The 27,019-nt window shown below is 21.7% G+C and overlaps 2 protein-coding genes across 9 annotated transcripts in view; one reads left to right on the top strand and one right to left on the bottom strand.

Moving 5' to 3' along the window:
- Nucleotides 1–25,272, top strand: part of LOC122498829 (actin-binding LIM protein 2) — a 77,387-nt gene extending 52,115 nt beyond the window's left edge. For 2 of the 8 annotated variants that reach the window (XM_043606778.1, XM_043606773.1), the window contains exons 10-15: nt 2,281–2,364; nt 6,136–6,236; nt 10,168–10,237; nt 17,090–17,172; nt 18,065–18,268; nt 23,202–25,272. In XM_043606778.1, the coding sequence (XP_043462713.1) occupies nt 2,281–2,364; nt 6,136–6,236; nt 10,168–10,237; nt 17,090–17,172; nt 18,065–18,268; nt 23,202–23,315 (656 nt within the window). In that variant the 3' untranslated portion in view covers nt 23,316–25,272. Of the gene's footprint in view, nt 1–2,280; nt 2,365–6,135; nt 6,241–9,919; nt 10,018–10,167; nt 10,238–17,089; nt 17,173–18,064; nt 18,269–23,201 lie in introns of those variants that run through there. The other 6 variants (XM_043606781.1, XM_043606775.1, XM_043606776.1 and 3 more) reach the window with 6 other exon arrangements.
- The window catches only part of LOC122498827 (26S proteasome non-ATPase regulatory subunit 2-like), a 27,780-nt gene continuing 24,877 nt past the window's right edge, over nt 24,117–27,019 (bottom strand). Inside the window, exon 15 of the mRNA XM_043606772.1 lies at nt 24,117–25,654. Within this exon, the coding sequence (XP_043462707.1) occupies nt 25,445–25,654 (210 nt within the window). The 3' untranslated portion in view covers nt 24,117–25,444. The remainder of the gene's footprint in view (nt 25,655–27,019) is intronic.

The following is a 27,019-nucleotide window of genomic DNA, read 5'->3' as shown; positions in this document are numbered from 1 at the left end:
AAATATTTTAAAAAAAATTAATTTTAAGAATTTCTTTATTCAAAATTTTGAAAATTTTCTACCTTTATTAAATTTATTAAATATTCTATCTTTAAAAAAAATTTACAGTTTCAATTATTATAAAAAAATTGAATTTTTGTATTTAAACAATTGAATTCTCGAAGAAATTTCGCAAAAATATTAAAAATTAAGAAAGATAATTGATTTAGAGATGAAGTTTAGTTAAAAACAGTAGAAAATAATTGAATTTTTGGAAAGGTCATAGTTGTAATTTTTAAAAATTAATAAATTTCAGAAGTTGAAATTTTTTTAATTTTATTTCCCGTGAAAAAAGAAATAAAAGAAGTATTTAAATATTTATTTTGCAAAATTATTCGAGTTTTGATTAATTAAATTTAGAAATCAGGGAACTCTATTTTTAATCGACTAAATCGACTTTTTTGACTCATTAAAGTCTATTTGAGGCCTGTGTTAATTTTGATCTAAATTTCAATAAAATACAAATTTCGATCGCTTCTACATAATTAGTTCGAAAAAATTTAATTTTTCAATTCTATGTTTTTGATGATTTAAACTGCAATGAATCTACTTTTTCATATTTTACTACATGGTTCATTCATCTAAATAGTAATGTTCATTGACCTTTTCATAAAGATAATAATTGTTTCTAAATCTTTTACAAATGACGAAATAGGAATTTTTTTCGAATATTAAATTCCAATTAAACTTTAGATTTGACTTTTCTTATTTTTGATTTGAATATAATAGCTATTTAATATTCTGAAGAAAATATTCTTTAACTAAACTAATTATATTAAGTGGATGTAAATTAATTGAGAAATATCGGAATTACAAATTTTACATTTTTCTTATGTGAAAGAATTAATTGATTCATAAGTTCTCATTTGTCATTGAATTAAAGTTTAATTCATCAAAATTTCAATCAATTTCAATTTAAATTAATTAACGCATTTTATTGATTAAAAAATGTCACTTTAATTTTTATTGGTCGAAATTCCTTTTATTTTATATTTTAATTAACTAATTTTTTTATTATCAGATATCACTAAAATTTTCTATTTTCTATGCATATTAATGTATTGAAAGTTTATTGAATTATTTGCTAAGAATTTTAAGAAAAAATTTTAAAGTAATAAAATTTCTTATAAGAATTTTATTATTTATGAAAGTAATTTAATGCTTTTGAGAAGAATTTTATTAAAATTTTTGAAAATCCTAATTAAATTCATTTGAAGAATTTCTTTAAATATTTTCAAAATAATAAGTAGTGTTTCTTTAATAATTTTAATTTAAAATATTTGAAAGAAATTAAATTTTATGAAGAATTTTTTTCAAGTTTTTAAAATAATCAAGCTTGTTAAAAATTTAAATTAAATATTTAATTATTAAATTTTATTATACACTAGCAAATGTTACGCGCGGAACATGATGTTCAATTTATTATTATTATGCAAATTACAACATTTTTTAATTTTTGAATAATTTTAAATTCAAACTTTAAAAAAATGCAATTATTAACTTATTTACTAATTAATTATTCTTCTTTATTAATTTAAAAATATAATATTAAAATTCTTCGCAAGAATTCTATTATTTTCATAAATAATAACATTCTTCATAAGAATTCAATTATTTTTATTTAAATAGTAAAATTTTTTGCAAGAATTCAATTATTTTTAAACAAAATTTTAATAAAATTTCACTAACGAATACAATTATTTTATAAAATTTTAATAAATACTTCGAAAGAGTTCAATTATTTTTTAAATAATAAAATTTTCAACAAAATTTGACGAAAGAATTTTTTTTTATTTAATTATGTACCTAATAAATGAATTTTTGTAATTTTGAATCTTAAATTATTCAAAAGTTGAAATTTATATTTGAAAATAAAAAAGTTTGTAAATTGCATAATAATAAATTGAATATCATATTTCTAGTGTATCATTCGCTAGTGTAAATAATATTAGGCTTTAATAATATAATTCAATAAATCCTAAAGCCCACGGATATGATTCCAATGCAGTATTTTAAATTGAAAAATGAGAATTTTACATTTATGTATGAACTTGAATTTAAATTTAAAGAAATATTAACTAAAAATAAAATTGAAATTTAGATTAAACAAAAGTTTTTCTTTAATAAATCTCGGATTTGTAAAATTTTGTTCAGACCAGATATGTAGAAGTAGAAAAATTATAAATAGTTTTGAAGTATATAATTTTCTTATCTTAATAAACAATTTTTTTTTACTTTTAGCACCATCAAGAAATATAGATCACGCTAGACCCTGGGAAGAAGAAGATGGACTTAGTTATAAATCAAGTGGGCCAAGTTACAATGGTAAGTTTCTCTAAAAAGAAATCGAATTGACAATTCTTTTTATCATTTATAAACGTGTCATCTCATACATGTCCACACGTTCGCACATGACACTAACATCTCACTCTACTGATTTATATTACTGCCATCGGCTAAGCTCTCGAAGGATAGCGGGGTCTCTATGGGTCAAAAAGCACGTTTTTTTCCCAACCCTACTAAACGAAATTGGCTTTCTAGTGGTTTGTCAAAGTCAAGCAAACAAAACAAATGGGCAAAATCAAGTCGCGAATTGGAAAGAACCACATTCGTTAAGTAAACGATTTCTAGATGCTGTTCTTGACAAGGATATATAGTTTTTTTTCAAAAACAAAAGAGAAAAGAAAAGAAAAAAAGTAGCATTATTAAATCAGTCACTCTGGAAGTTGGAAGAGAACAGGTGACGTATCTGGCTTTTTGCATGATTCTCCTGTTATGGTACGTGGTTTCATCTTTTGTTTTTGTTTCTTTTTTTTTCATAATTATACTGAAATTAAAAATTTAAAGAAGGAAAAAAACATAACAGGACAATGTTAACGATGAAAAATTGTATTTTCTGATGTTTCATTTAGCGACCGAAATGGTTGCCCTAGACGCACCTTGCTATCTCTTTGCATGCTGCACCAAAATTTTTACGTCACATTCATGACACATACACGTTTTTAATTATTCCACTAATTTCTTTTCAATGTTGGAAGATATTTTTAATTTTTGGCCCTGTTTGGTTTTTCTATTTTTTTCCTACTATTTCTAAAAGAATTTTTTGACGTTTGAAAAAGGAATGAAATTCTATAAAGAAATTTTAAAAAAGTGATTTTATTTTGTCAAGGTTGCCACAGGTCAGGGAATTCAGGTAAAAGTCAGGGATTTTTATTAACAATACTAGAAAAATTAAATTTTAGAATTCATAAGAAAATCCTGAATTTTGGTCTTTTTTGTTTGCCTCATAAACTATGAAATTACCACGAATTCTAATTCAAAACCTTCAATTTTTCCTATTTCTGACAATAATTTCTTTTTAAATAACTTAATTCTTGAAGAACTATCGTAAAATTATTACTTATAAATTATTTAATTAATAATTTTACTTAAAAACTTCAAAATTAATTGAATTTCAAAAGAGTTGCGTTTACAGTTTTTATAAAAAGATGAACTTCAGAAGGTTTCGATTTGAAATTTTAAAAAAATTTAATAATTTTCAATGGATTTAATTAGAAATTTTTAAGAAAATTTTAATAATTAAAATTTATCTGAGATTAGTTAATTTTTAAAATTCATTTAACTAATTATTAAAATTAATGGATTTGCTTGTAGAAGAATTTTAGTTAAACAATGATTTGCAATACCTATATACTCTTTTAATAAAGTTTTCCAAAAGAATTCAATTAATTTAAAAAAATTTTAATAAAATTCTTCTAAAACATTTAATTACTGTCTTAAATAATAAAAATTCCACAAGAATTCTGTTATTTACCAATTTTTTATAAATTTCTTCGAAATAATACAATTATTTTCAGAAATAATAAATTTTTTTACAGAGATTCAATTATTTTCATAAATAATGAAATTAATAAATATTGATAAATAGCAGAATTTCACCAGAAATTTAATTATTTTCAGAAATTTTAATAAAATTCTTTGTAAAATTCAAGTATTTTCGTAAATAACAATATTCTTTACAAAAATTCAATTATTTTCAAAAGTAATAAGATTCTCAAGAGAAATTCAATGATTTTAAAAAAACTTGATAAAATTCTTGGCAAAATTTCAATTATTTTCAAAATTTTCGAATATTTAATAATTTTCAATATTTACTATTTTTATATAATTTACTAAAGGAATTCAATTATTAAAAAAAAATTATTAAAACTAATAAATTAATTAATAATTATTAACTAATTAATAAATTAATTTAATAAAGTAATTCTACATAAACATTTAATTATTTTCATAAATAATAAAAATTTTACAGGAATTCAACTATTTAAAATCGAATTTGCATAAAATTTTTCGAAAAAAGTCAATTATTTAAAAATTTCTAATGACATTCTTTACAAGAATTCAATTATTTTCACAAATAATAACATTTCTCACTGGAATTCAATTATTTAAAAAAATTTATAAAATTCTTCTCCTAGAGAATTCAGTCTTTTTCATGAACATTAAAATTCTTCTCAAAAATCCAATTATTTTCATAAATTATAAAAATCTTTTTTAGAAATCCAATTATTTCCATAGAAGATAATAAAACTCATTGCTGAATTTCAATTGTTTTTAATACAATTTGAAATGATTTCGTTGAGAAATGCAGTTACTCTTAAAAATTTTGATTAAAATTCGCCGAAAGAATTTAATTATTTGAAAATTTGTTGATAAAATTCTTTACAAGAATTCAATTTTAAGAAACATTCAATTATTCAACAAATTATTTATTTTTGTATTTAAATAATTGAATTCTAGTAGAATTTTCTAAATTCTAATAAAAAATTGATTTAAAAATGAATTTGTGTTAGAATTTTAGATAATAATTGAATATTAAAAGCATTCTAGGCGTGAATTTTTAGAAATAATTAAATTTTGAAAAGGTTTCAAATTAAAATCTTTGAAAATCTGCTTTTTTCACACTTTTAACTATAAAAATTCTGTAGAATTGATTTTTTTTTTAAGTTTAATTGAATTTTTTAAAAATTATTTCAAGTTTTTATTTTCTAATATAGAATATTTAATTATTGAAGAATTTTCTAATAATCGAAATTTCGTAAAATTGAATTGTAGACAAATGGATTTGAAAATTCTTAAAGAACTTTTACAAAAATAATTAAAAACAATTGATTTAAAGAAGAATTTTATTTAAAAATTCTAGAAAATAATAATTGAATTAATGAAAATAATTTTGAAGAAGTTACAGTAACAATATTCTTATAATATAAAATAATGGTTTTATCACTCGGTCATCTTTAATTATTTTAAAACATGAAGATATCGATTACTCCGAGTCATCGATTTCTTCTTGTTTTATAACAATTTTTTATAAGTTGTTTAATTTCAAAAAGGTTTGAATTTGAATCTTTTGAAGAATTTTAATTCCTATAGAAAAATAATAATTAAATATTTATTTAAAAAAGAGGTTATTGATGTTTTTGAATAATTTTACAATTAAAAATAAATTTATAAATAAATGTTATAGAACATTTTTTTGAATATCTAATCATTTTTAGAGTGAATAAGAAATATTCTTTAGTTTCAGGGAAAAAGTGAAAATTTTGTCTGGAAATCAGGGAAAAGTCAGGGGAAAAAAAAATTAAATTTTTGTGGCAACCTCTGTTTTTGTTGATTTTAAAGAAACTTTTTGTTTTAAAAAATATTTTTAAAAAACGTTAAAAATAAATTTTTATCAATCATTAAAATTGATTGAATAATATTGCTTCATTATCAAAAAATTAAAAAAATGTTGTCACCCTTTTTCTTAATAACTATAAATTTTTGAAGTAACAGTTTCTAAATAACAAACTTTAAGTTATTTTTTGCTTTGTGGAGAATTTTTCAAACGTCGTAAAATTTCGGGATTGCATGCTTTTATTTAATGGAGTTTGTTTGAAAAATGCATTTTTTGAATTTTCGTTGTCTTCCAACATTGCATTTAACAGTATTATCAATAATTATTTTTTTCTATGAAATTCAATAAAAAAGCTGTCTTGTATCACCGTGTTTCTATTTGTGTATTTGTATTTGTGTTGTGATTGCGTTGGGCGTCAGCTGGGAGATCATCGACTCGTTCCCCGGCTCCCAGAAACTATCCAACTATTGGTTCACAGCGCGCCTTCACTCTTCCGAATACTACTAGAGATTATAATTCGGTGAGTTCACCAAAACTCTCCAATTCTCATCTACCGTGTTAAAGCATCGCAAATTGTCATTTTCTTCATTTCTGTATTTTGACAAAATAATTTTATTAAAATTATCATTTATTTTGTGAAAATATTTGAAAATTAAAATGTTTGCTTTGCCAGCACGGAAGATGATTCTTTTTAGTCCCTTGGTGCTGGTTACATTGGATTATTTCTTATTAAGCTACTATGCTTTTTACATCTTATTTTCTTAGAATTCCAGGACTGAGTAATTTTTCTTTTGCAATAATAGTATTCAAAGGAGTGGATAATTTTTCTATAAATTTGATTCTATTATTTTTTTTGTTTTGTTTTTCTTATATTGACTGATTAAAAATTCAGTTTTAATTGGGACTTTTAACATAAGATAATATTAACTTTTGAAAAATTAGTAAGAAAATATTTAATACATTATCACAAAAATTGAAGAATTATTTGATATTTGCTGTAATGGTGTTCATTTTATTTTTGCATCTTTCTGTGGTTATTCCACTTTTTTCTACCAAATTATTTTTTACTGAATGTATTTAATTTTCTATGTTTTCTAATTCTCATTGTCTTTTATTTATTAATCTCCATTATCACAGGCTTCGTACTCATCTACTAAAAACCTAATATTTACTACTTTTTTTTAGATTTGTTGAATTAAAAGCTACTTTTTTCTTTTTCTGAAAATTTGCACTACTTTAAATTCGCTAATAGCTGAAATAAGAAAATTATTTTCAAATATTTTACAAAATTTCTTAGAAGCAATTCTTCCACAAATTTTTATAAAATTATTTCAAATAATTCAATTATTTTCGAAAAATTTTTGGCCTGATTTTTGTCATTCAAAAGTTTTTCGAAATTCAATTATTTTCAATATCTACTATTTTAATAAAAACTTTCCTAGAGAAGAATTCAATTATTTAAAAAAAGTTGTTTATAAAATTCTTTGCAGACATTCAATTATTTTCATAAATAATAAAAGTTTCACAGAAATTCAATTATTTAAAATTAAAACACAATTTTCATAAAATTAAAAAAAAGTCAATTATTTCAAAAGATTTTAATAAAATTCTTCGCAAGAATTTAAGTATTATTTTCATGAATAATAACATTCTTCGGAAACATTCAATTATTTAAATCACAATTTTCAAAAAGATTTTAGAAAATAATCAATTATTTTAAAAGATTTTGATAAAATTCTTCGTATAAATTCACTTATTTAAAAGAATGTAATAAACTTCTTCAGAAGAATTCAGTTATTTATGAAAATAATAAAATTCTTCTCAGGAATTCAATTATTTTTAAAAATTTTAATAAAATTTGTTGCAATAATTCAAATATTTTTAAACTATAAATAATAAAATTTTTATAAGAATTCAATTATTTAAAACACAATCTTTATAACAGTTTTTAGAAAGAAATCAATTATTTAAAATGATTTTGATAAAATTCTTTGCATGAATTCCAAAATTTAATAAAGTTTTTAGGAAGAATTCAATTATTTTAGAAAATAATAAAAATTTTCTCAGAAATTCAATTATTTTAGAAAATAATAAAAATTTTCACAGGAATTCAATTATTTTAGAAAATTTTTATAAAATTTGTTGCAAGAATTCAATTATTTTCATAAATAATAAAAGTTTTATAGAAATTCAATTATTTTTAATACAATTTGAAATCAATTTCTTGAAAAATGCAATTATTCATAAAAAATTCATTAAAATTTTTCGAAAGAATTCAATTATGTTAAAAAATTCTGAAATTTATTAAAATTTAGTGATTATTTTAAATACATTTTTAATTAAATTCCTTGTTGAAAGAATTTAATTATTTTCAAAAATTTTAATGAAATTCTTCATAACAATTTAATTATTTTACAAAATTTAGATAAAGTTCGTTATAAGAATTCCATTTTAAGAAATATTCGATTATATTCAATAAATGATTTATTTTTGTATGTAAATAATTGAATTCTAGTAGAAGTTTCTTATAAGAATTAATTTGAAATTGAATTTCAGTTAAAATTTTAGATAATAATTGAATATTATAGAAGCAGTGAATTTAATAGAAGCGTGAATTTTTAGAAGTAATTGAATTTCGAAAAGTTTATAAACTGAAATCTTTGAAAATTTTAATTGTTGTAAAACTGTTTTGCTACTTTTTTAAAATTATTTATTGAGTACAAAGCCTCTTATCACTATAATATTTTTGTTTTATATATTGCATCCTAACACTAATTTACAATTTCCATTGTTCTTAATTTTTCAAGTTTCAAATAATTACATTTTATAATTTTTAGAGAACTATCCACTAATTTTTCTATTTTCTAATAAATATTTTTATAATTGTTAATAATTTAAAATTTTTGTTAAATTTCTCCTTCACTCTTGTCGAAAATACTTTGTAGAAACTCAAAGAACATTAAATACTTCATAAACTTGTTATGCTTTTTGTTAATATTTAATTAATTTTTTTGTAGAAATTATACTTTTCAGTTATTTTCTCTCAAATTTTCGAATTCTTGTCAACTATGATTTAAGAATTGAAAAATTCAATAGTATTTTTAGTTTACTTTCTTGTTACTTTAATAAATTTATTTTTTCCAAATTCATAATTTTTAGTATAAAAAATTAATGGTTCGAAAAATTAGGACTAGTTAATAATTTAAAAAAAATGGTATACCTTAATTAGGAAAAATTTCAAAATATAAAAATTAGTAATAAATTCGGAAAATTGATTTATAAATTTTTAATTTCTAATTTCTAACTTATAAAATTTCGAATGAAAAATGCCAAAGAATTAAAAAAAATTTATATCATGAAATAAAAGAAGATAAAAAGAATTTGCTTTATAATTAATAATGATAATAATTCGAAAACTTATAAATTAGTGAATAATAAAATTCAAAAAAAAAAAAAAAAAAAATTTGGGAAACGTTACAAATTAGAACAAAAATTTAAAAACCCTAATTTAGTGGTAATGGAAATTTTAAAAGGAATATATTATTATTAAACAAAATGTAAAAGTAAAAATTGTCAACAAAGATAATTGAAAATATTAATTGGAAGATATTTAAAAAAAATGAGATGCAGAATTCCGTAAAATGTTAATATAATAATTTATTTCCATTTCATTTTAAAAGTGTTGAAAACAAATGAATTTTGAATCAACTAAATCTCCTCATTTTTGTACGAATTTAAAATTATTATAATTAATATATAATTAATTAGAATTAATTATAATCATAAAACATTTTTTCATTAAGTTCCAACTCGTTCTCAGTCCTGCTCCCTTTTTTTAAAAAATTACTAAAAAAATGACATATATGCTTAAATCCTAGTAACAATATCCGGCAAGAATTATGTGCGTTCAATGCTTCCAAATTGCAGCTTGAAAGCCCAGAAAAATAGCACGTTGCGAGACCTATATAAATATGTATTTATTTATATAAACTAGAAGAAAATGCTCATAGAAATGTTGAATTTAGCGAGAATAGTCGGCTTGTCTTTTTTTTTCTTTGAAAGCAAATTAATTTACAAACAGAAGGGTGGTACGGTGTCTTCTGCGAACGTTGGTCAAATACACACGTATGGGAAATGAAAACGTGAGTTTTGCATTTGAAACTAATCAGTAATATTGTCAATTTGACATGAATTTGAAACCAGTTGTGAGCTCTCTTCGGCACATCCCAAAACCGGGATATGGTCTGGCACCGCGAAGTCACACCTTCTCTTCGACTGGCGGTTCAGTTTCTGCTCTCCCTGTAAGTCTTGCACCGCGTCTCAAGCGAGAATAATTTTTGCACCTCTTTATTATATCTTTTATAAATAATATATTCAACTATTATCATTTTTTTTGTCTCCAAATTTTTTCACTATTTTATTAATTAAAAGAATTAATTTTTGTCGTCTAGGGCGATTATTCGTTCAGCGGGATGGGAGACAAGACGCACAGCACTGACTTCTCTTCTGGCAAGTCTGATAGTGAGTAGAAAAAAGAAAAAGCGAGGAAAGTCGAAATTTCTTTTTGACGCCTTGCTGAAAAATTGCTTTTTTAATATAAACAATTATTACTAATCTCTCCCTCTTTGCACTGCACGGGGCGTTTTGGAAGCCCTGATATATACGGTCAAGTAACTTTCAAAGACAAAAAAAAAGAGGCATCAACTTTTATTATTCAAGAATAATTGAGTCTACCTGCAATTTTCTTGAGCATGCTTTACTAATTACGAAGAGCTTTTTTATTTTCATTTTTCGTTGAAATGTTTAATATGTATAGTCTTTTCTTTTTTTGTCCGAATCTATGATGTCTAAACTTGAGCCGCCGAAAAGTAATTCAAATGATTAAATTTGTGGTATCCAGACAAGAAGTCCAAACCAAAAAATCCAAAGTAGATGAAATCTAAAAAAGTAAAAAAAAAAATAGTTTTACTTTGGACTTATTTTTTTTGAATTTTTTGTCCTGGTCAAAAAGTTCAATAAAAAAAATTGAGATATAAAAATTTAAATGGTTGCCTTGAATGAAATTGTTCTTTTCAATGACTGTGAATCGAAAGTAGATGAACTTAACATTTTAAATTTCTGAAAATAATTAAATTAATCGAGCAATTAAATTGGAATTATATTGAAAAAAATAATTGAATTTTTGTAAAGAATTTTATCAGAATTGTTGAAAATAATTCATGGTTGCCACAGAGTCTGAAAATTCTGGAAAACTTGGAAATGGAATTGAATTTAGAAAAGGGTATGGAAAACCTGGAAATAGAATGGAATTTAAAAGAAATTACTGGAATTTCGCCTGTTTTTAAAGATTTTTAACAAAATTTTAATTCAAAATTATTATTTAATGATTTTCCTAAATAATAAAATTTTTTACATGGTTTCAATTATTTTCATAATTTTATAACAAAACTCATCGAAGACTTTCCATTTTTAAAAATTTTTTAATACAATTTTAATGGAATTCCTCAAAAAATGTAATTATTCTCAAAAATTTAATTAAAATTCAGCAAAAAAATTCTTCGTAGAAATTTAATTACATAATTTCAAAAATTTGTGAAAATTCAATTATTTTCAATGTCTACTATTTCAATAAAATTTCACAAAAGAATTCAATTATTTAAAAAGATATTTTAATAAAATTCGTCTCAGGAATTCAATTATTTTCAAAAGTATTCTAATTCTTCGCAGAAATTCAATTATTTCAATTATTTATTATTATTCAATTTCAATTATTTTTAATACAATTTTCATCGAATTTCTCAACAAATGAAATTATTCTTAAAAATTTTATTAGAATTTGTCAAGAGAATTAAATTATTTAAAAATTTTGTTGATAAAATTCTTTATATGTATTATGAAAATTCAATTTTTAGAAACATTTTATTTAATAAAATATTTATTATTGTAGTTAAATAAATTGAATTCTCGTAGAATTTTGTAATAAATATTGATTTAAAAACCAATTTCAGTTGAAATTTTAGATTATAATTGAATATTGAAAGCATTATAGCGTGGATTTTTAGAAATAATTGAATTTTCAAAAGGTTTCAAAGTAAAATCTCTGAAAATTTGAACTTTTCATACTTTTAATAAATTAAAAGTATTCTGCAGAATTAATTTTTTTCAAAAAGTTTAATGGACTTTTTTTTAATTATTTAAAGTTTTTATTTTCCAATACATTTAATTGAGGACTGTCAGAATAATCGAAATTTCATAAAATAAAATTGTAAAAAAAGAAATTTTTAAATTCTCAAAGAACTTTAATCAAATTACTCGAAAAAAGATATTATTCTTAAAAATTTTTATTAAAATTTATCAAAGAAATTTAATTATTTTAATAACCTTTGCTACAATTTATTTATTAGAATTTAAGTATTATTTTCAATACATTTTTAATTAAATTTTTTTAAAGAATCAAATTATTTTCAAAAATTTTAATGAAATTCTTTGCGTAATAATTCAATTTTTTTCAAAATAATTTTAAAAAATTCTTCGCGGAAATTAAATTATTTTTAAAAGCTTTTTTAAATTCTTCTCAAAATTTCAATTATTTTTATAAATAATAAAATTTTTCTCCGAAATTCAATTATTTGCAAAACTTTTAATAAAATTCTTGGCAGAATTTCAATTATTTGTAATACAATTTTCATCAAATTTCTCGAAAAATGAAATTATTCTTAAAACTTTTATTAAAATTTGCCAAGAGAGTTCAATTATTTGAAAATTTGTTGATAAAATTCTTTATGAAAATTCGATGTTAAGAAACATTTAATTGTTTAATATAATATTTATGTTTATAGTTAAATAATGCAATTCTCATAGAATTTTCTAATGGATATTGATTTAAAAATAAATTTCAAATTAAAATCTTTGAAAATTTGAACTTTTCATACTTTTAATTAAGAATTCTATAGAATTAATTTTTCTCAATAAGTTTAATAGAATTTTTTTTAATTATTTAAAATTTTTAAATTGTAATATATTTAATTGAAAAATGGCAGAATAATCAAAATTTCGTTAAATGAAATTGTAAACAAAAGAATTTGAATATTCACAAAGAACTTTTTCAAAAATTGACTTAAAGAAGAATTTGAGTTGAAGTTTTGAAGTTAGTTAGTTTTGAAGAAATTACAATAACAAAATAACATTTTTTATAATAATATTCTTATAAGTTAATGAATTTCAAATTTTTGAAAATTTTAATTTCTGTATGAAAAAATAATAATGATGAAATATTTATTTAAAAATGAAGTTATGGATATTTTCCAATAATTTTCATATTAAAAACCTGGAAAAACTGGAAAAGTCAGGGAATTTGAAAAGAGCAAAAGCTTGGTAACCATGTAATTGTATTTTTTGGAATAATTATCTAAAAAATTTTATAGAATAATTGAAATTTTTCTAGAAATTTTCTTATTTATAAAAATAATTGAATTTTTATGAAGATTTTTTTATTTTTGAAAATAATTGAATTTTCGTGAAGAATTTTATTATTTATGAAAATAATTGAATTTTTATGAAAATTTTTTTTGTTTATAAAAATAATTGAATTTTTGGGAAAAATTTTATTATTTATGTAAATAATGAAAATCCTGCGATTTCAAAAATAAGATTTTAAATTCCTATTTTATAGCGTAAAAAGTAAAAACGTGGCTTTTTCACATGTTTATTTATTTCGGATTTACTGTGTACTTTGGATTTTTTTTTTGGATTTTTCCGTCTGGATTTTTTTTTGGATTGGATTTTTTGTCCTGTAATTTAAATTTGTACAGGCATTTTCATTGGTCCCTGATGCCTGGAAAATCAATGTGCAAAATACAAATTTCAGTTTAATTTATTTTTTCTCTTTTCAAAAGATAAATTTGACTAAAATTTATATTTGAAACATTGATTTTTTAAATATTATTACAGACCAATGAAAACGAGTGAAAAAATTTTATAAGTGGTTTTACTTTCTGGCGGCTCATTTATAGAGAAAGATTTTAAAAATCGATAATTTCAGTTCTTGGAACATTTGCATGATTCGTTAAGCTACTTGAAGATTCTTTTTTTTAATTATTTAGTTTAACGAATTATTCATTCGAAATGATAGATTATTAGGATTTTTCTGTAGCAATCAAGGATATGCTTACGTGATTTTTTAAAATAAGAAATTAATAATTTGAGTTTTAACAAAATATGTTTTAATTAACCACAGTTTTGTAATTGTTAACTAATAATTTTTGTCGGATTCAAAAATGAACGTATGCAATCCTGCGCATGATGTCTATATTTAACTGGAAAGAAAACTTTTTTCATACTCTTCTGAACTTTATTTTTTTAAAAATAATTTTCACATTCACTTGTAAATAGAATGGAATTTTCATTGATTGACTGTTTTCCAGTTATAATAGCATCTTGCCAATTTTCTGCTCTTGCTTCGAATTATTCATTTCTTTTGATTATAATTCTATTTTACTGAGTAAAATTTTTATTTCAGATAGAAAGGAAATTTGTATTCACTTTTAATTGAAGTTTCTGGGGGAAATTTCGTCTTATAAAAACTGTAATTTAAAGTCTTGTATATTTTAATTTAAAATTAAATGTTTAACGAGTAATAATTTTAATTATTTATTATTATTACCAGGGATCACATTTTCACTCACCTTTTCACTTTTTTTAAACTTTCTCACCTATTTCACCTATGATGTTTATTTTCACGTATTTAATTTACTATTTTGTAAATTTTTCAAACATTTTTAATCCAAAATTTATTTTCTACAAATTTTTAATTATGTTATTTATTTATTTAATTTATTATCGGGACAAGCTGATTTTTAAAGCCTTAATTACTTTATATTTTGATAAATCTTAATTTTAATTCGACAACAATTTTTAATCTCTTCAAATTTAATTTTTCTTGTTTCTAATTAAGGTCAAACTCAGTTGGTCTAAATTTTAAATTCTAATAATGTTTTCTTTTTATTTTCTTAAACATGATTTTTATGAATTATATATTTTATGCATACGAATCATATTTATATGATTTATTCATCTAAAATAAATGATTAAACGAACTTATCTGTACAGTTCAATCGTTATTATATAAATGCATTTTTTCGAAGATAATGATAATCATAATGAACAAGTTTTAAAAATAGATTTATCAGTTCTTGTAACTTTGCTATTTTCCGAAAATTGTAATTTATTCTCAGCGTAGTATAAGAGAAATATGTTTTTGAACTTGTAAATATTTTCAAAAATTATTAAACAAAAAAATCAATCAAAATCTGTTATTAATTAAAATATATATCGATTGATATGAAATTAATATAAAAGTACCTTAAAACGAAATTATTCCGCTCGTTGTGGGTAAATTCGTTTACCGATTTATCTACTTTAACTATGCTTTAAAAGTTTAAAGTAAAATTTGATACTCCTGTTAACAAATTCAATATTTGGACTTGCTAATAGGGGTATTAAACTTTATTTTAAAGTTAATTTAAAGCAAATAAATTGGTTTGCGAATTTACCCACATTGAGCGAAATAATCCCGTCTTACACTACTTTGTTTTTTTAATGAATTATTATTATTTAAATTTAAAGTAAAACAAATGTTAATTAGATATTGAAAATTAATTTTTTTTATGAAATTCCTTCATGAACAAATTAGTTTTGATTCAATTTTAAAAATTTAATTATTCGGAAGAATTCAATATTATTCTTATAAATAGTAAAATTCGTTGTAGGAATTCAATTATTTTTTAAAAATTTTTAATCAAATTTTTAGAAAAAACTTAATTATTTTCTAAAATTTTTAAAAATTTTCGAAACAATTCAACTATTGTTATAAATAGTGAAATTCTTCGCAAGAATTAAATTATTTTTATAAATAATAAAATTCTTCTCGGGAACTCAATTATTTTCAGTACAATTTTAATAAAATTCAATAATCAGTTTTTTTAACTATAATTATTAACAGACACGATTATTTTAAAAAGTTGAAAAAAATTCTTTTTTTAATTCAATTATATTAAATATTTTGATTGAAATTAAAAAGAACATTATTTTCAAAAAAATTAAAGAAATTCCTCAAAAGAATTTAATTTGTCATTAAAAAAATAATTGTAATAAAATTTAATAGTAAAATTTATTTATAAAATTATAATTATTTATAACGTTTAAAAAATTAAAGATTTTTTTGAAAGAATTCAATTATTTTTAATATTTTAATAAAATTCCTTGAATTAATTAAATTATTTTCAAAAATTGTAATGAAATTAAACAATAAAATGTTTAATTTCAATTATTAAGAAACAAGATTATTTTAAAAATCTAAAAGAAATTCTTCATAAATTCTTTCAAAATTTTTAATTAAAATTATTTAAAAAAACGCCATTAATTTTAAAAAAATTCAAAGGAATTCTTTAAAAGAATTTAATTAGGATTTTCAAAAATTTTAATAAAATTCTTTAGAAGTTTTTAATTATTTTTGAATCTAAATAATAAAATTCGTCGAAGGAATTCAATTATTTTTAAATTTGTTGATAAAATCTTGCAAGAATTCAATGATTTTCAATAAATTAATTTTAAAATTGAAAAAATATAAAAAGAAAAATGATTAAAAAGTTGGGAAACAAAAAGGCAAACGAATTAACTTTAAACTGCAAACAGTTTTAGCGAAATACGATTATTAATATAGAAGGTTAATTAAACTTTCACTATTAAAAATTTGTAAGTCTTGACACATTTTTTAAATATTTTTATTTTTTTTTATTTATTATTTATTTTTATTAATTAGTTCGTGTAAAAAATTTTAAACTTGAAGATCTCAAATTAATTATGTACATTAAAATGTATAATTGAAAACGATTGATAATTCATTCTTAATAACAATTTCAACCTTTGTGTTTAAAATAGACCGTAAACAATAACTAAACAAAACATTTGAACTGTAGTTGGAAATCGAGAATTTACTGAATTAATTTAAATTATTAAATTGAATTATTTTAACTGAATTTGTTACTATGTAGGTAATTATTGGAAATTAGTAATTCATCGTTTATTCCACGTTTTTATAAAATAATTTAAATAAATTCTCATGAACTCTCTCGTTCAGGTACAAAATTAAAAATTACTTTTAACAGTTTTTATATTTAGACGAAATTTTCCTTAAATTTCCGCTAGTAATAATTTAAAAGATTTTTGAGGAAAAACATGTTTTGTTAATTAATGAAAAATTTGAAATGCAAGGATGAAAAAAAATTGTTATAATAGTCTCTAGTTGTTAAAAAAAAGATGGTTTGTGCAAAACAGTTTTGACATGGTGTTTACCCGTTTTTCCTCCAAATTTAGTATCAACAGGCAGCATCACGGATGTGGACCGGCGGGCACTGGTATGTACCACAGCCCCGTACTTCTCCCAGCGAATTAGCATGGTTTGTAGCTCGCACTTGCATCTTTATTGCAATTTTGCTTTTTTTATATTTCAAAACTTTTCATTTTAGAGTTTTCAGTTCAGTAAAAAAATCAGTAATTTCATTAATGTAAATTGAACATTATCATTTTTTTAAAATGAACTTTTGTGTAAATTGTATCGTAATAATTTTGTACAGAAAAAGCTTTTTTATTAAGTTAGTGATTAGAAAAATTTGTCTACTTAATTTGATATTTTAGTTCAAATTTTGACACGTTACTAGAACGCATGTACATTAGCTTATTTATTTCCACAAGAAATTTTTATTACACTTGTCATTTTTGATACAGAATTCACTTGTGAATTACAGTTTAAGTGAATGTAAATAGCACTGTAAATTTTTCGCATGGACGCTTTACTGTTAATTCATAAGAATATTTATTTTCTCACATTAAACATTTTTATTTCATGTATTTCTTTATCTTTTTATTAATTTATTTATTTGGAGTGAGGCATTTCACAGATTTGGCACTAAAGTAACACTGACTGTTTTGCCAATTTTCTTTTTCTTAAACTCTACCTAAATGTTTGTAATTTAATTTTTTACCTGGCAATTGTTTCGCTATTTATGAATAAAGAAAATAAAATTTGTTGTTCTATTATCGTGAAAAATATTGAGAGGCAGTTTATTTTTTTATTTTTTGCTTGATTGCGTTTTGCATATATATTTTTCTAAATTAATGTTTCTAGTTACGTGGTTATAATTATATACTATATGTCGAGACGAGAATGAAAATAAATTTTTGTTTTTAATTAATTTTATTAATTTGATATATTTAAAGTGTCTTCGTGTTTCGATGTTAGGAATTTTGTGATGTGAATTGGCGGAAAATTGATTTTTATTATTGGTTTAGAATGACGGTGGAATCCTGCCATCGTCAACCACCTATACAGGCGGACTGGGATCGGTAGTAGTAGGTCACAGTGGTCATCATGTGAGACGTTCTCTACCGGATATGGGTGCAGCACCGACCGAACCTCCAAAACTTTATCCTTATCACCTGCTCACAATCACAAATTATCGATTGCCCGCTGACGTCGATCGCTGCAATCTTGAGGTAAGTCCTAGTGAATTCTTTTTTTTTTTTTTTTTGAACTTGAACTCTTTTTTTAACGGAAAATATATTTTCACTTTTCTATTTGATCGAAATGGAACCATGTGAATTTTCATCATTTTCACGTGTGTTGGAAATCAAATTTTCTCGAATTTCCAATTAACTGACATTTCATTTGTCCGGAAAATCATTTGTCATTCGCATTTTTAACGTGAATTCAGACATCATGCAGATTAATACCTTTTCTTCTTTTTTTCAACTATTTTAAATTTTACTATCATTTTTAATAATTTGATGAAATTTTCTTCACTTATTTGAAAAAATTTAAATTTAAATAATTTCATTTCATAATTCGTAAAGGTATTTCTAAAACAGTTTTTTTTTTATTGAAGAATAATTTGAAGTAAAATAATTAAAGTAAAATTTATGTTAACAATAAATTCCTCTCGTTGCTTTACAATCAAATATTTTTTAAAAATACAATTATTTCTACAAGTGCTATACTACTTTTATTAACAAAATTTCAAAAAATTCACAATGTAGATAGAAACAAGGTCACTTTAAATATTAAGTTTTTTATTTTAAGGAAGACTTCGACAAAATTTTTAACTATATCTAGAAAATGATTTAAATCTTCCATAAAACTATTTTTATAGTAATTTTTAGAGAGAAAATGAATAGTCAGAAAATATTCTGTCCCCTTTTTGGATTTATATTTTTCTTAAAAAATAATTTTTAGTACCTATTCTTGAAGTATTTTTTTGAAAGCAACATTGTTTTTAAGTTGAAAATGCTAAAAAAATATTGTTATTCAATTTTTTTTTTATGAAAATTCACTTGTTTATTTTTCTAACTAATTTCAAATCAATTTTTTTTAAATAAAATGTATAAAGTACAAAAAAATTATAATAAAATTATGATCTTAAATTAGTTAGAAAATTAAACAAAGAAATGACTTTTTTTAAAAAAGAAATGCTTCAAAAATAATAAAAATAATTTTTTTCATTCGGCAATTTTTTGGTGAATACAAAAAACATATTTTCTACAAAATTACGGATGGATTTTAAAATCTGTCAATTTTTAAGAAAAATAAAATTCCAAAAAGGTTCCGAATATTTTCTGACCATTGAATTTCCTCTCTAAAAATTACTATATAAAAATAATTTTATAGAAGATTTAAATCATTTTCTTGATATATCTAGTTAAAAAATAATGTAGTCGAAGTCTCCCATTAATCAAATTTGAAATGAACAGAAAATTTCAATTCATTCTATTACACAAATTCAATCGGAAGAAACATAAAATATCACCTTCTTGTCATTTATTTTTGAAAAATAATAAACATTTTCATTTATTTTTAGGTGAAGAAGTATTTTTTTCTAAATAAAACCTAATTCCTTAAAATTATTGAAGTTTAAACCGATTTATGTTTTAATTCATTCAAATTCAATTTATCTAAATTTTTTATTTAAGTATTTAAATTTACAATTTTAATAATTGATTTAAATTTGATTCATCTTAAATCTATTTGAACTTCAAATAAGCCGCTGGATCATAGGACACGTAAAAATTTTTCTCAACCGAAATCTAAGTCAATGATACAAAAAAGTTATTTTCTTTATAAACAAAATTGGTATTAATGAACTTTTTTCTCTTTTTATCATTCGTAGAATATTTTAAGACGTATTTTCTTGTTTGTTTCATTGAAAAATTTTAAAAATCTTCGAGTTGAAGAGAAAAATGTCATTAAATTTGCAGTTTAAAAAAAACACAGTTTTTACCAAATATTTCAAAAACTGTAATAAATGAAAAAAAAATTTATAAGAAAAAAGGATGCGCAATGAAATTTTCTATAAGGATAAGTGTTTAAAATATTTAAATTCAGAAGTTGAATTTTGAGTGTCCGGAGGACTTAGATTTCGGTCGAGTAAAATTTTTAAGTTAATAAAAACATTACAATGAATCAAGTTTTTAATTAATAAAAATTATTTTTTCATTAAAAAAACTACTTTAATTTCTAGGAGTATTAAAATTGACCCTTTACAATGTTCTTAATTGGGTAATTTCAAAATTCAAGCTAAAATTCCTTGTAACAAACGATCGTTCGATTGAACTAAATTTTGGGCAAATAAAATTCCTGCTATAGATAGATGCAAAATCAACTGGAAATTTGGATAAATTTAAATTCAAATAAAGGAAATATGTGATAAATTTAAATTCAAATAGAGGAAATATTTGATAAATTTAATTTCAAGTGGAATAAAAAGTGTAAGAAAAAAAATTTTACATTTCGTAAACTTTGGAAAATTTTAGTTTTTTGAAACTTAAAAATCTTTCTCTATTATTTCTCAAAGTCTTTAAACTTAGAAATTACAAATTGTATTATTTCCAGAATACATTTTACTAAATTCAAAGTATATTTTACTAATTTTCAATAAAATTTACGACTGATGTTATAAAGTTTACTCTAGAAATGACGATTTTTAATAACAAAATTTACTATTTTCAATGTTAATTTTTTTGATATAAAAATTATTCAAATTTTCCTCGAACATCACAATTAGCCATTGAAAACTATTTTTCAGTAAATTTTAGGCAGATACTATTTTTAAAGTAAATTTTTCTTATTTTTATTAAAAATAATTTTCTTTAAAAATAGTAAAAGCAATTCTGGAAATAACAATTTTTATTTTGAAATTTTACTATTTTTGAAGGAAATTTTTCCATGACCCAAGTTAATTTTACTAATTTTAAAACAAAAGTAAGGTTGTAATAAAAATTTTGATTAAGGGGAGACTTTGTACTACATTTTTGACTATATTAAGAAAATGATTTAAATCTTCCATAAAATTATTTTTATAGTAATTTTTTTAGAGGAAACCAATGGTTAGAAAATAAATTAGGTCAGAAAATATTCTGACCCGTAATTTTGTAGAAAATATGTTTTTGTATCTCCAAAAAAATTACCGAATAAAAAATTGATTTTTACAATTTTTGAAGCATTTTTTTTAAAAAACTTTTCCAGATTAAAAATCGGAATTCTCCAGGTTTTTAAAACGAAAATTATTCGAAAACATCAATAACTTAATTTTTAAATAAATATTTAATCACTATATTTTTTCATAGAAATTAAGATATTCAAAAATTTGAAATCCAATAACATATAAGAATATTATTATAAAACATGAAGATATCGATCACTCCGAGTCTTCTGAAATATATGGTTTTTGAAAATCCGCGTAAAAAATCAAAATTACTGATTTCCCCGACTTCGATCTTTTGAAATTTTTTTAAAGGGGTTCTAACATTAAAATAAATAATTATCAAAAGAAAAGATTGTCATTGGATAAACGTAGGTATCTTCAGTTTCATAAAATGTTATTAAAATGTTTAAAATACTTGGTTAATTGTGAAAAATTCTGAACTAAACTAAATTTTTAAATTTAAAGAGATTTGCTCCTCACCTTTCTTCGGAGCGTTTCTCAAATAATCTCACAAATTTTAACTTAAATTTTTGTTATTAATAAAATTAAAAATTAATAACTTATTTTATTAACAATTTACTTGAAGGAGTTTATATTTTTTGTCGTAATTAGCTAAAAACATACCAAAACAATTTTATTTTTGGGTCTGGAATTTTTTAAAAAATGGTCTGGAAAACCTGGAAAAGTCATGGAATTTTAAAATCGATGTTTTGTGGCAACCTTGTTAGAAAATTCTACGAGAATTGCATTATTTAACTATAAAAATAAATATTATATTAAACAATTAAATATTTTTTAACATTGAATTTTCATAAAGAATTTTATCAATAAATTTTTCAAATAATTGAATTCTCTTGACAAATTTTAATAAAAGTTTTAAGAATAATTGCATTTTTCGAGAAATTTGATGAAAATTGTACTAAAAATAATTGAAATTCAGCATTGAGTTTTATTATTTATGAAAATAATTGAATTCCTGTAAAAAATGTTAATATTTATGAAAATAATTGAATCCCTGTAAAAAAATGTTATTATTTATGAAAATAATTGAATAATACATATGAAAATACTTTGTAAATAATTGAATTCCTGTGAATTGATGTATAAATTTTTAATATGGAAATTCACTTATTTATTTTTCTAACTCTTTAAATCATAATTTTTTAAAATATAAAATATGAAAAAATTATGATAAAATTATAATTTGAAATTACCTAGTTGGAAAAATAAACAAGCGAATTTCCATATAAAAAAATTAAAAATAATGGTATTTTTTATCACTTTCAACCTAAATACAATGTTTTTTTTCAAAAAAAGCTTCGAAAATTGTAAAAATCAATTTTTTCTTTCAGTAATTTTGTTATTGACACAAAAACATATTTTCTACAAAATTACGGATGGATTTTAAAATCTGTCAATTTTTAAGAAAAATAAAATTCTAAAAAGGTTATGAATATTTTCTGATCATTGATTTCCTCTCTAAAAATTACTATAAAAATAATTTTATGGAAGATTTAAATCATTTTCTTGATATAGTTAAAAATGTAGTCGAAGTTTCCTGTTTCCCCTTAAAAATTTAAAGAAAGTTACAGACTACGGAAAAAGAGAAAAAAAAATATCAGTAATTTATAGAAAAAGTTTAACAAAAAAAAAATATTTTGATTTCAAAAAACTATGGCGAAGAGAAAAAGCAAAAAAAAAAATTTAAATAAATTTTGTACGTTATCCTAATACAATAATTTTTACTTATTTTAGAAATTCCCCTTTTTAAAACTGAATCCCCTTTTTCTGTCTATAATATTACATGGAAAAATCACTGCGATCCCTGAAATCAAAATTTAGGTTAACTTTCGATAAATATAAAATAAAAAGTACAAAAAATAAATATTTAAAAATTTACAGCAAAATGATAAAAATAAAAAATAAAAAAAATAAAATTTTTCTATTTTTAGCGGCATTTATCCGACGCTGAATTCGAAGCTATTTTACAATGCTGTCGTGCTGAATTCTACAGACTGCCACAATGGCGTCGCAACGAAATCAAAAGGCGTGCACGTTTATTCTAACTGCTTTTCTCGCAGTTGTTGTTCTCGTTTCAATTACCAAAAGCGCCGTATCACGTATCGGTACAGGGTAAACATTCCTTCAGAAGCAGTTATCATTGTTTATCACTTTTAAAAACATTGTTCGTCGATTCACACTTGTCACGATAAATAATTTTTCATCACTGCGCATTTGTTGCTAAAATGGAAGAATGAAAAAAAGGAAATTAAAAAAAAAAAGAATAGAAGGAAACCCCACTCCGAATAATACTGCCGTTTAATATTTAAAAAAACAGTCGAGTCAAAAGCGTTTGTCAATTTTAATTGTTTTACCCTTTTTATATAAATATTTATAAAAAAAAATTGAATACTAATGCTGACTAAATTTTCAGCAAAGCATGTAGAATTTTTCTAAAAAAAAACAATAGGGAAACTTTGTCTCCTTTTTGAGCAAAAAAAAAAAGGAATTAGCTTTTTCAAAATTTCCTAAACAAGCACAAGTATCAAAGTGATGTTTAGATATTAAAATTTGAGAACTATATTTATATTAGAAATAAGATTCTAATTGCCTAAAAAATTTCATTTTAGAATATTGTCAAGAATCAAAAAAAAAAAAAAAAAGAAAGGTAAATAAAATTACCTTAAAATTTGGACAACGCATGTTTATTATTGATTACTTTGAAAAAATGAAAATAGAGTGAAAGAAACGCTCATTTAGAAACTAAATCTCATCATTCACATTGAGCTCGAGTTTTTCATTTTTATGACTCGTTTTCTATAACTCAGCTGATGATGATGTTTTTGACAATGGCAGAAAAGGGGACGTGCTTGTTGCAATATATTATTGTAAATAAGAACAAAAGTATCAAAATAAAAACAAACAAACAAAAAAAAGAATAAAATTATTAAATAGAAGTTAGGTGGACAAAAAAAAATATCTATCAATTTAATGAGCGAAAATTCAACACTTAAACATGCTTAGTTCAGTCACGAATATTCATACTCTATGAGATGTTTATAACTTCGTTAAACAAATTTACAACAGTAAATTGTATTTGAAAAAAAACTACTACGATTTAAACATTTTAATAAAACTATTATTGTATTATTATATTTTACTATAAGCGAAAAAATAGCATGTAAAATTTAAGTAGCTAGGAGCCGTGTAGCTTTCTGAATGAGAATAGTTTATAAATAATTATTAATATCTGTATGAAATTCATTATATTATAATTATCAGCGCGCAGTTTACATCTTTTAAGAAGAAATTAATTGTGCCCTTGTTTCTTTGAAATGAGCGATTTTTAATTAGAAGAATAACTCAATAATTTTTTTAGATGCATGAAAAATGGTAAATTGATTTTTAAAATGGAAAAAAATTAGTGTGTGGAGAGAAAGAGAGGAAAAATAAATAATTCGTATGGAATCGATTTTTGAGGTGAGAGGAGATAACGAAATCAATTTTTTTTTGCGTGGCAGCTTGATTTGATCTTTTTTTTTGAACGAAACTTTCCAACACTATTTCATTGTCTTTTTTTAATGCCCCACCGTGCCTACGCGTAAATGTCTCCGGGCATTTAGATAATTTTTTCATTTTTTGAAATTGTTTTCACGCAATTTTCCGTAGTAAGACCTTGATGAGAAAAATAGTGAATTGAATGTTTGAAAAAAATACTTCCGCTTTCCTGCATAAAAAAAACAGCTAAAGCATGCATTGTGTTTTTGGGAGGTGAATTTCTGTGGTAGATAAATAATAATCAAAGTATAATTATATTTACCTGTAACATAAAACAAGCTTTGAAAATCTGTAACTATCACAGATATTGTAAAAGAAAACTAAATAACGATACACGGTGCAAAGTTTTAGCTTTTTTCTCCCAAAATTTAAGATTTTTACCTGTGTATTTTTTCTGTTGTATAAAGCACATCGCTTCCGCTAGTCCCTATAAAAAGAAATAAATGCAAACTACTGAGTAGTAAATTTAACATTGTAATTTATTTATAGAGTTGAAATTAATTTCGACGATAAATTAATTTTAGTTTTTAATTAAATAAACTTAATCTAAAATAATGTTTTTTGTATATTTTAAAGGAGAACATTCACGAGATAAATTGATTTATGGAGAAGAAATATTTCATAATGTTTTTTTTTCTTAAGGTTTGTTAACTTTTTTGCGTAAAATAACAAATCCTTCCATAATACTCGAGAGAGGTTCATATTCATCGGCTACAAGTTCGGCTCTTTCGCCGACGGACATTAATACCGGAGTTGTGTGAACGTGACCACCAGCGATGCACTTGGGATTCCCGACTTTACCAATTGTGTCCACAGCTTGGCCGACACGAACTGATACTGGAAGAGTCTGAATCAATTTCTTTTTTTGATTATTTTTATTTTATTGGTACGTTCTTTTTATTAAAATAATTCTTTCTTTATAGAAATTTAAATTCTACAAATTTTTTATTTCTGTATTTTAAGATATGTAATTATTTTTGGTACTGAAAGTTTTTTTCTGGGCAAAAATATATTCAATAACACGATTTATAAAAATGAATATTTTTATTAATATAAATTATTAATTAATGAAACGATCATGTAGAAATTTTTATTTTTTGAGATTAGCTTGAATCTCTGGTAAATTCTTGTATTTAAATTTAAAAGTAATAAAATCCGAAAATATCAACTTTTTTTAAAATAAGTTGTATAAATTATGGGGATTACAGTTATGTTAATTAACTAATTTATTAAAATTGTTAATTTCAAATTTGTGCAATTTCGAAAAAATTTGACAAATTTTATTTTTTATAATTTTAATCAATTTTAAAGGACTTTTTGTCTATTTATACAAAATACTGACTTTATGGACCAATTGCTGACAAAATAAAAATCAGTCAAATAAAAGAACATTTTACTTAAAACTATATAAATTAAATTTTTCATAACTATAAAACATGAAGAAATCGATAATCGGAGTTATCAATTTCTTCATGTTTTATAAACTAAAAATGTCCAAGTGAGAAAATCATTATCAATTCAATTATTATTTTCAAGAATTTGTAACTAAAATTCTTCTTAAAATCGATTATTTTTAATAATTTTCGAAAAAGTTCTTTGACAATTTTCAAATCCATTTGTTTACAATATTCAATTTTACGAAATTTCAATTATTCGTAAATTCTTCAATTAAATATATATTAGAAAATAAAAACTTCATATAAATTTAAAAAAAAATCCGCAATTAAAGTTTCTCAAAAAAATTAATTCCACAGAATTTTTATAGTTAAAAATATGAGAAATTAAAATTTTCAAAGATTTTAATCTGAAACCTTTTTAAAATTCAATTACTTTTAAAAATTTACGCTGTGATGCTTTTAATATTCAAATATAATCTAAAATTTAAACTGAAATACATTTTTAAATCAATTTTTATGAGAAAATTCTACTAGAATACAAAAATACAAAAAAAAATAATTTATTGAATAATTGCACGTTTCTTAAAATTGAATTCTCATAAAGAATTATATCAATAAATTTTTAAATAATTGAATTTCTTTGCTGAATTTTAATAAAATTTTTAAGAATAATTACATTTTTTCGATGAATTCGATTAAAATTGTATTAAAAATAATTGAAATTCTGCAATGAGTTTTATTATTTATGAAAATAATTAAATTCCTAATAAGAATTTTATTATTTACCAAAATAATTGAATCCCTGCGAAAATTTT

Source organism: Leptopilina heterotoma, unplaced genomic scaffold, assembly GCF_015476425.1.
Source record: "Leptopilina heterotoma isolate Lh14 unplaced genomic scaffold, ASM1547642v1 Lhet_16, whole genome shotgun sequence".
In the NCBI taxonomy this organism is placed as follows: domain Eukaryota; kingdom Metazoa; phylum Arthropoda; class Insecta; order Hymenoptera; family Figitidae; genus Leptopilina; species Leptopilina heterotoma.
Note: the sequence above shows the minus strand (reverse complement) of the source record. Positions and strands in the feature narration are given on the sequence as shown.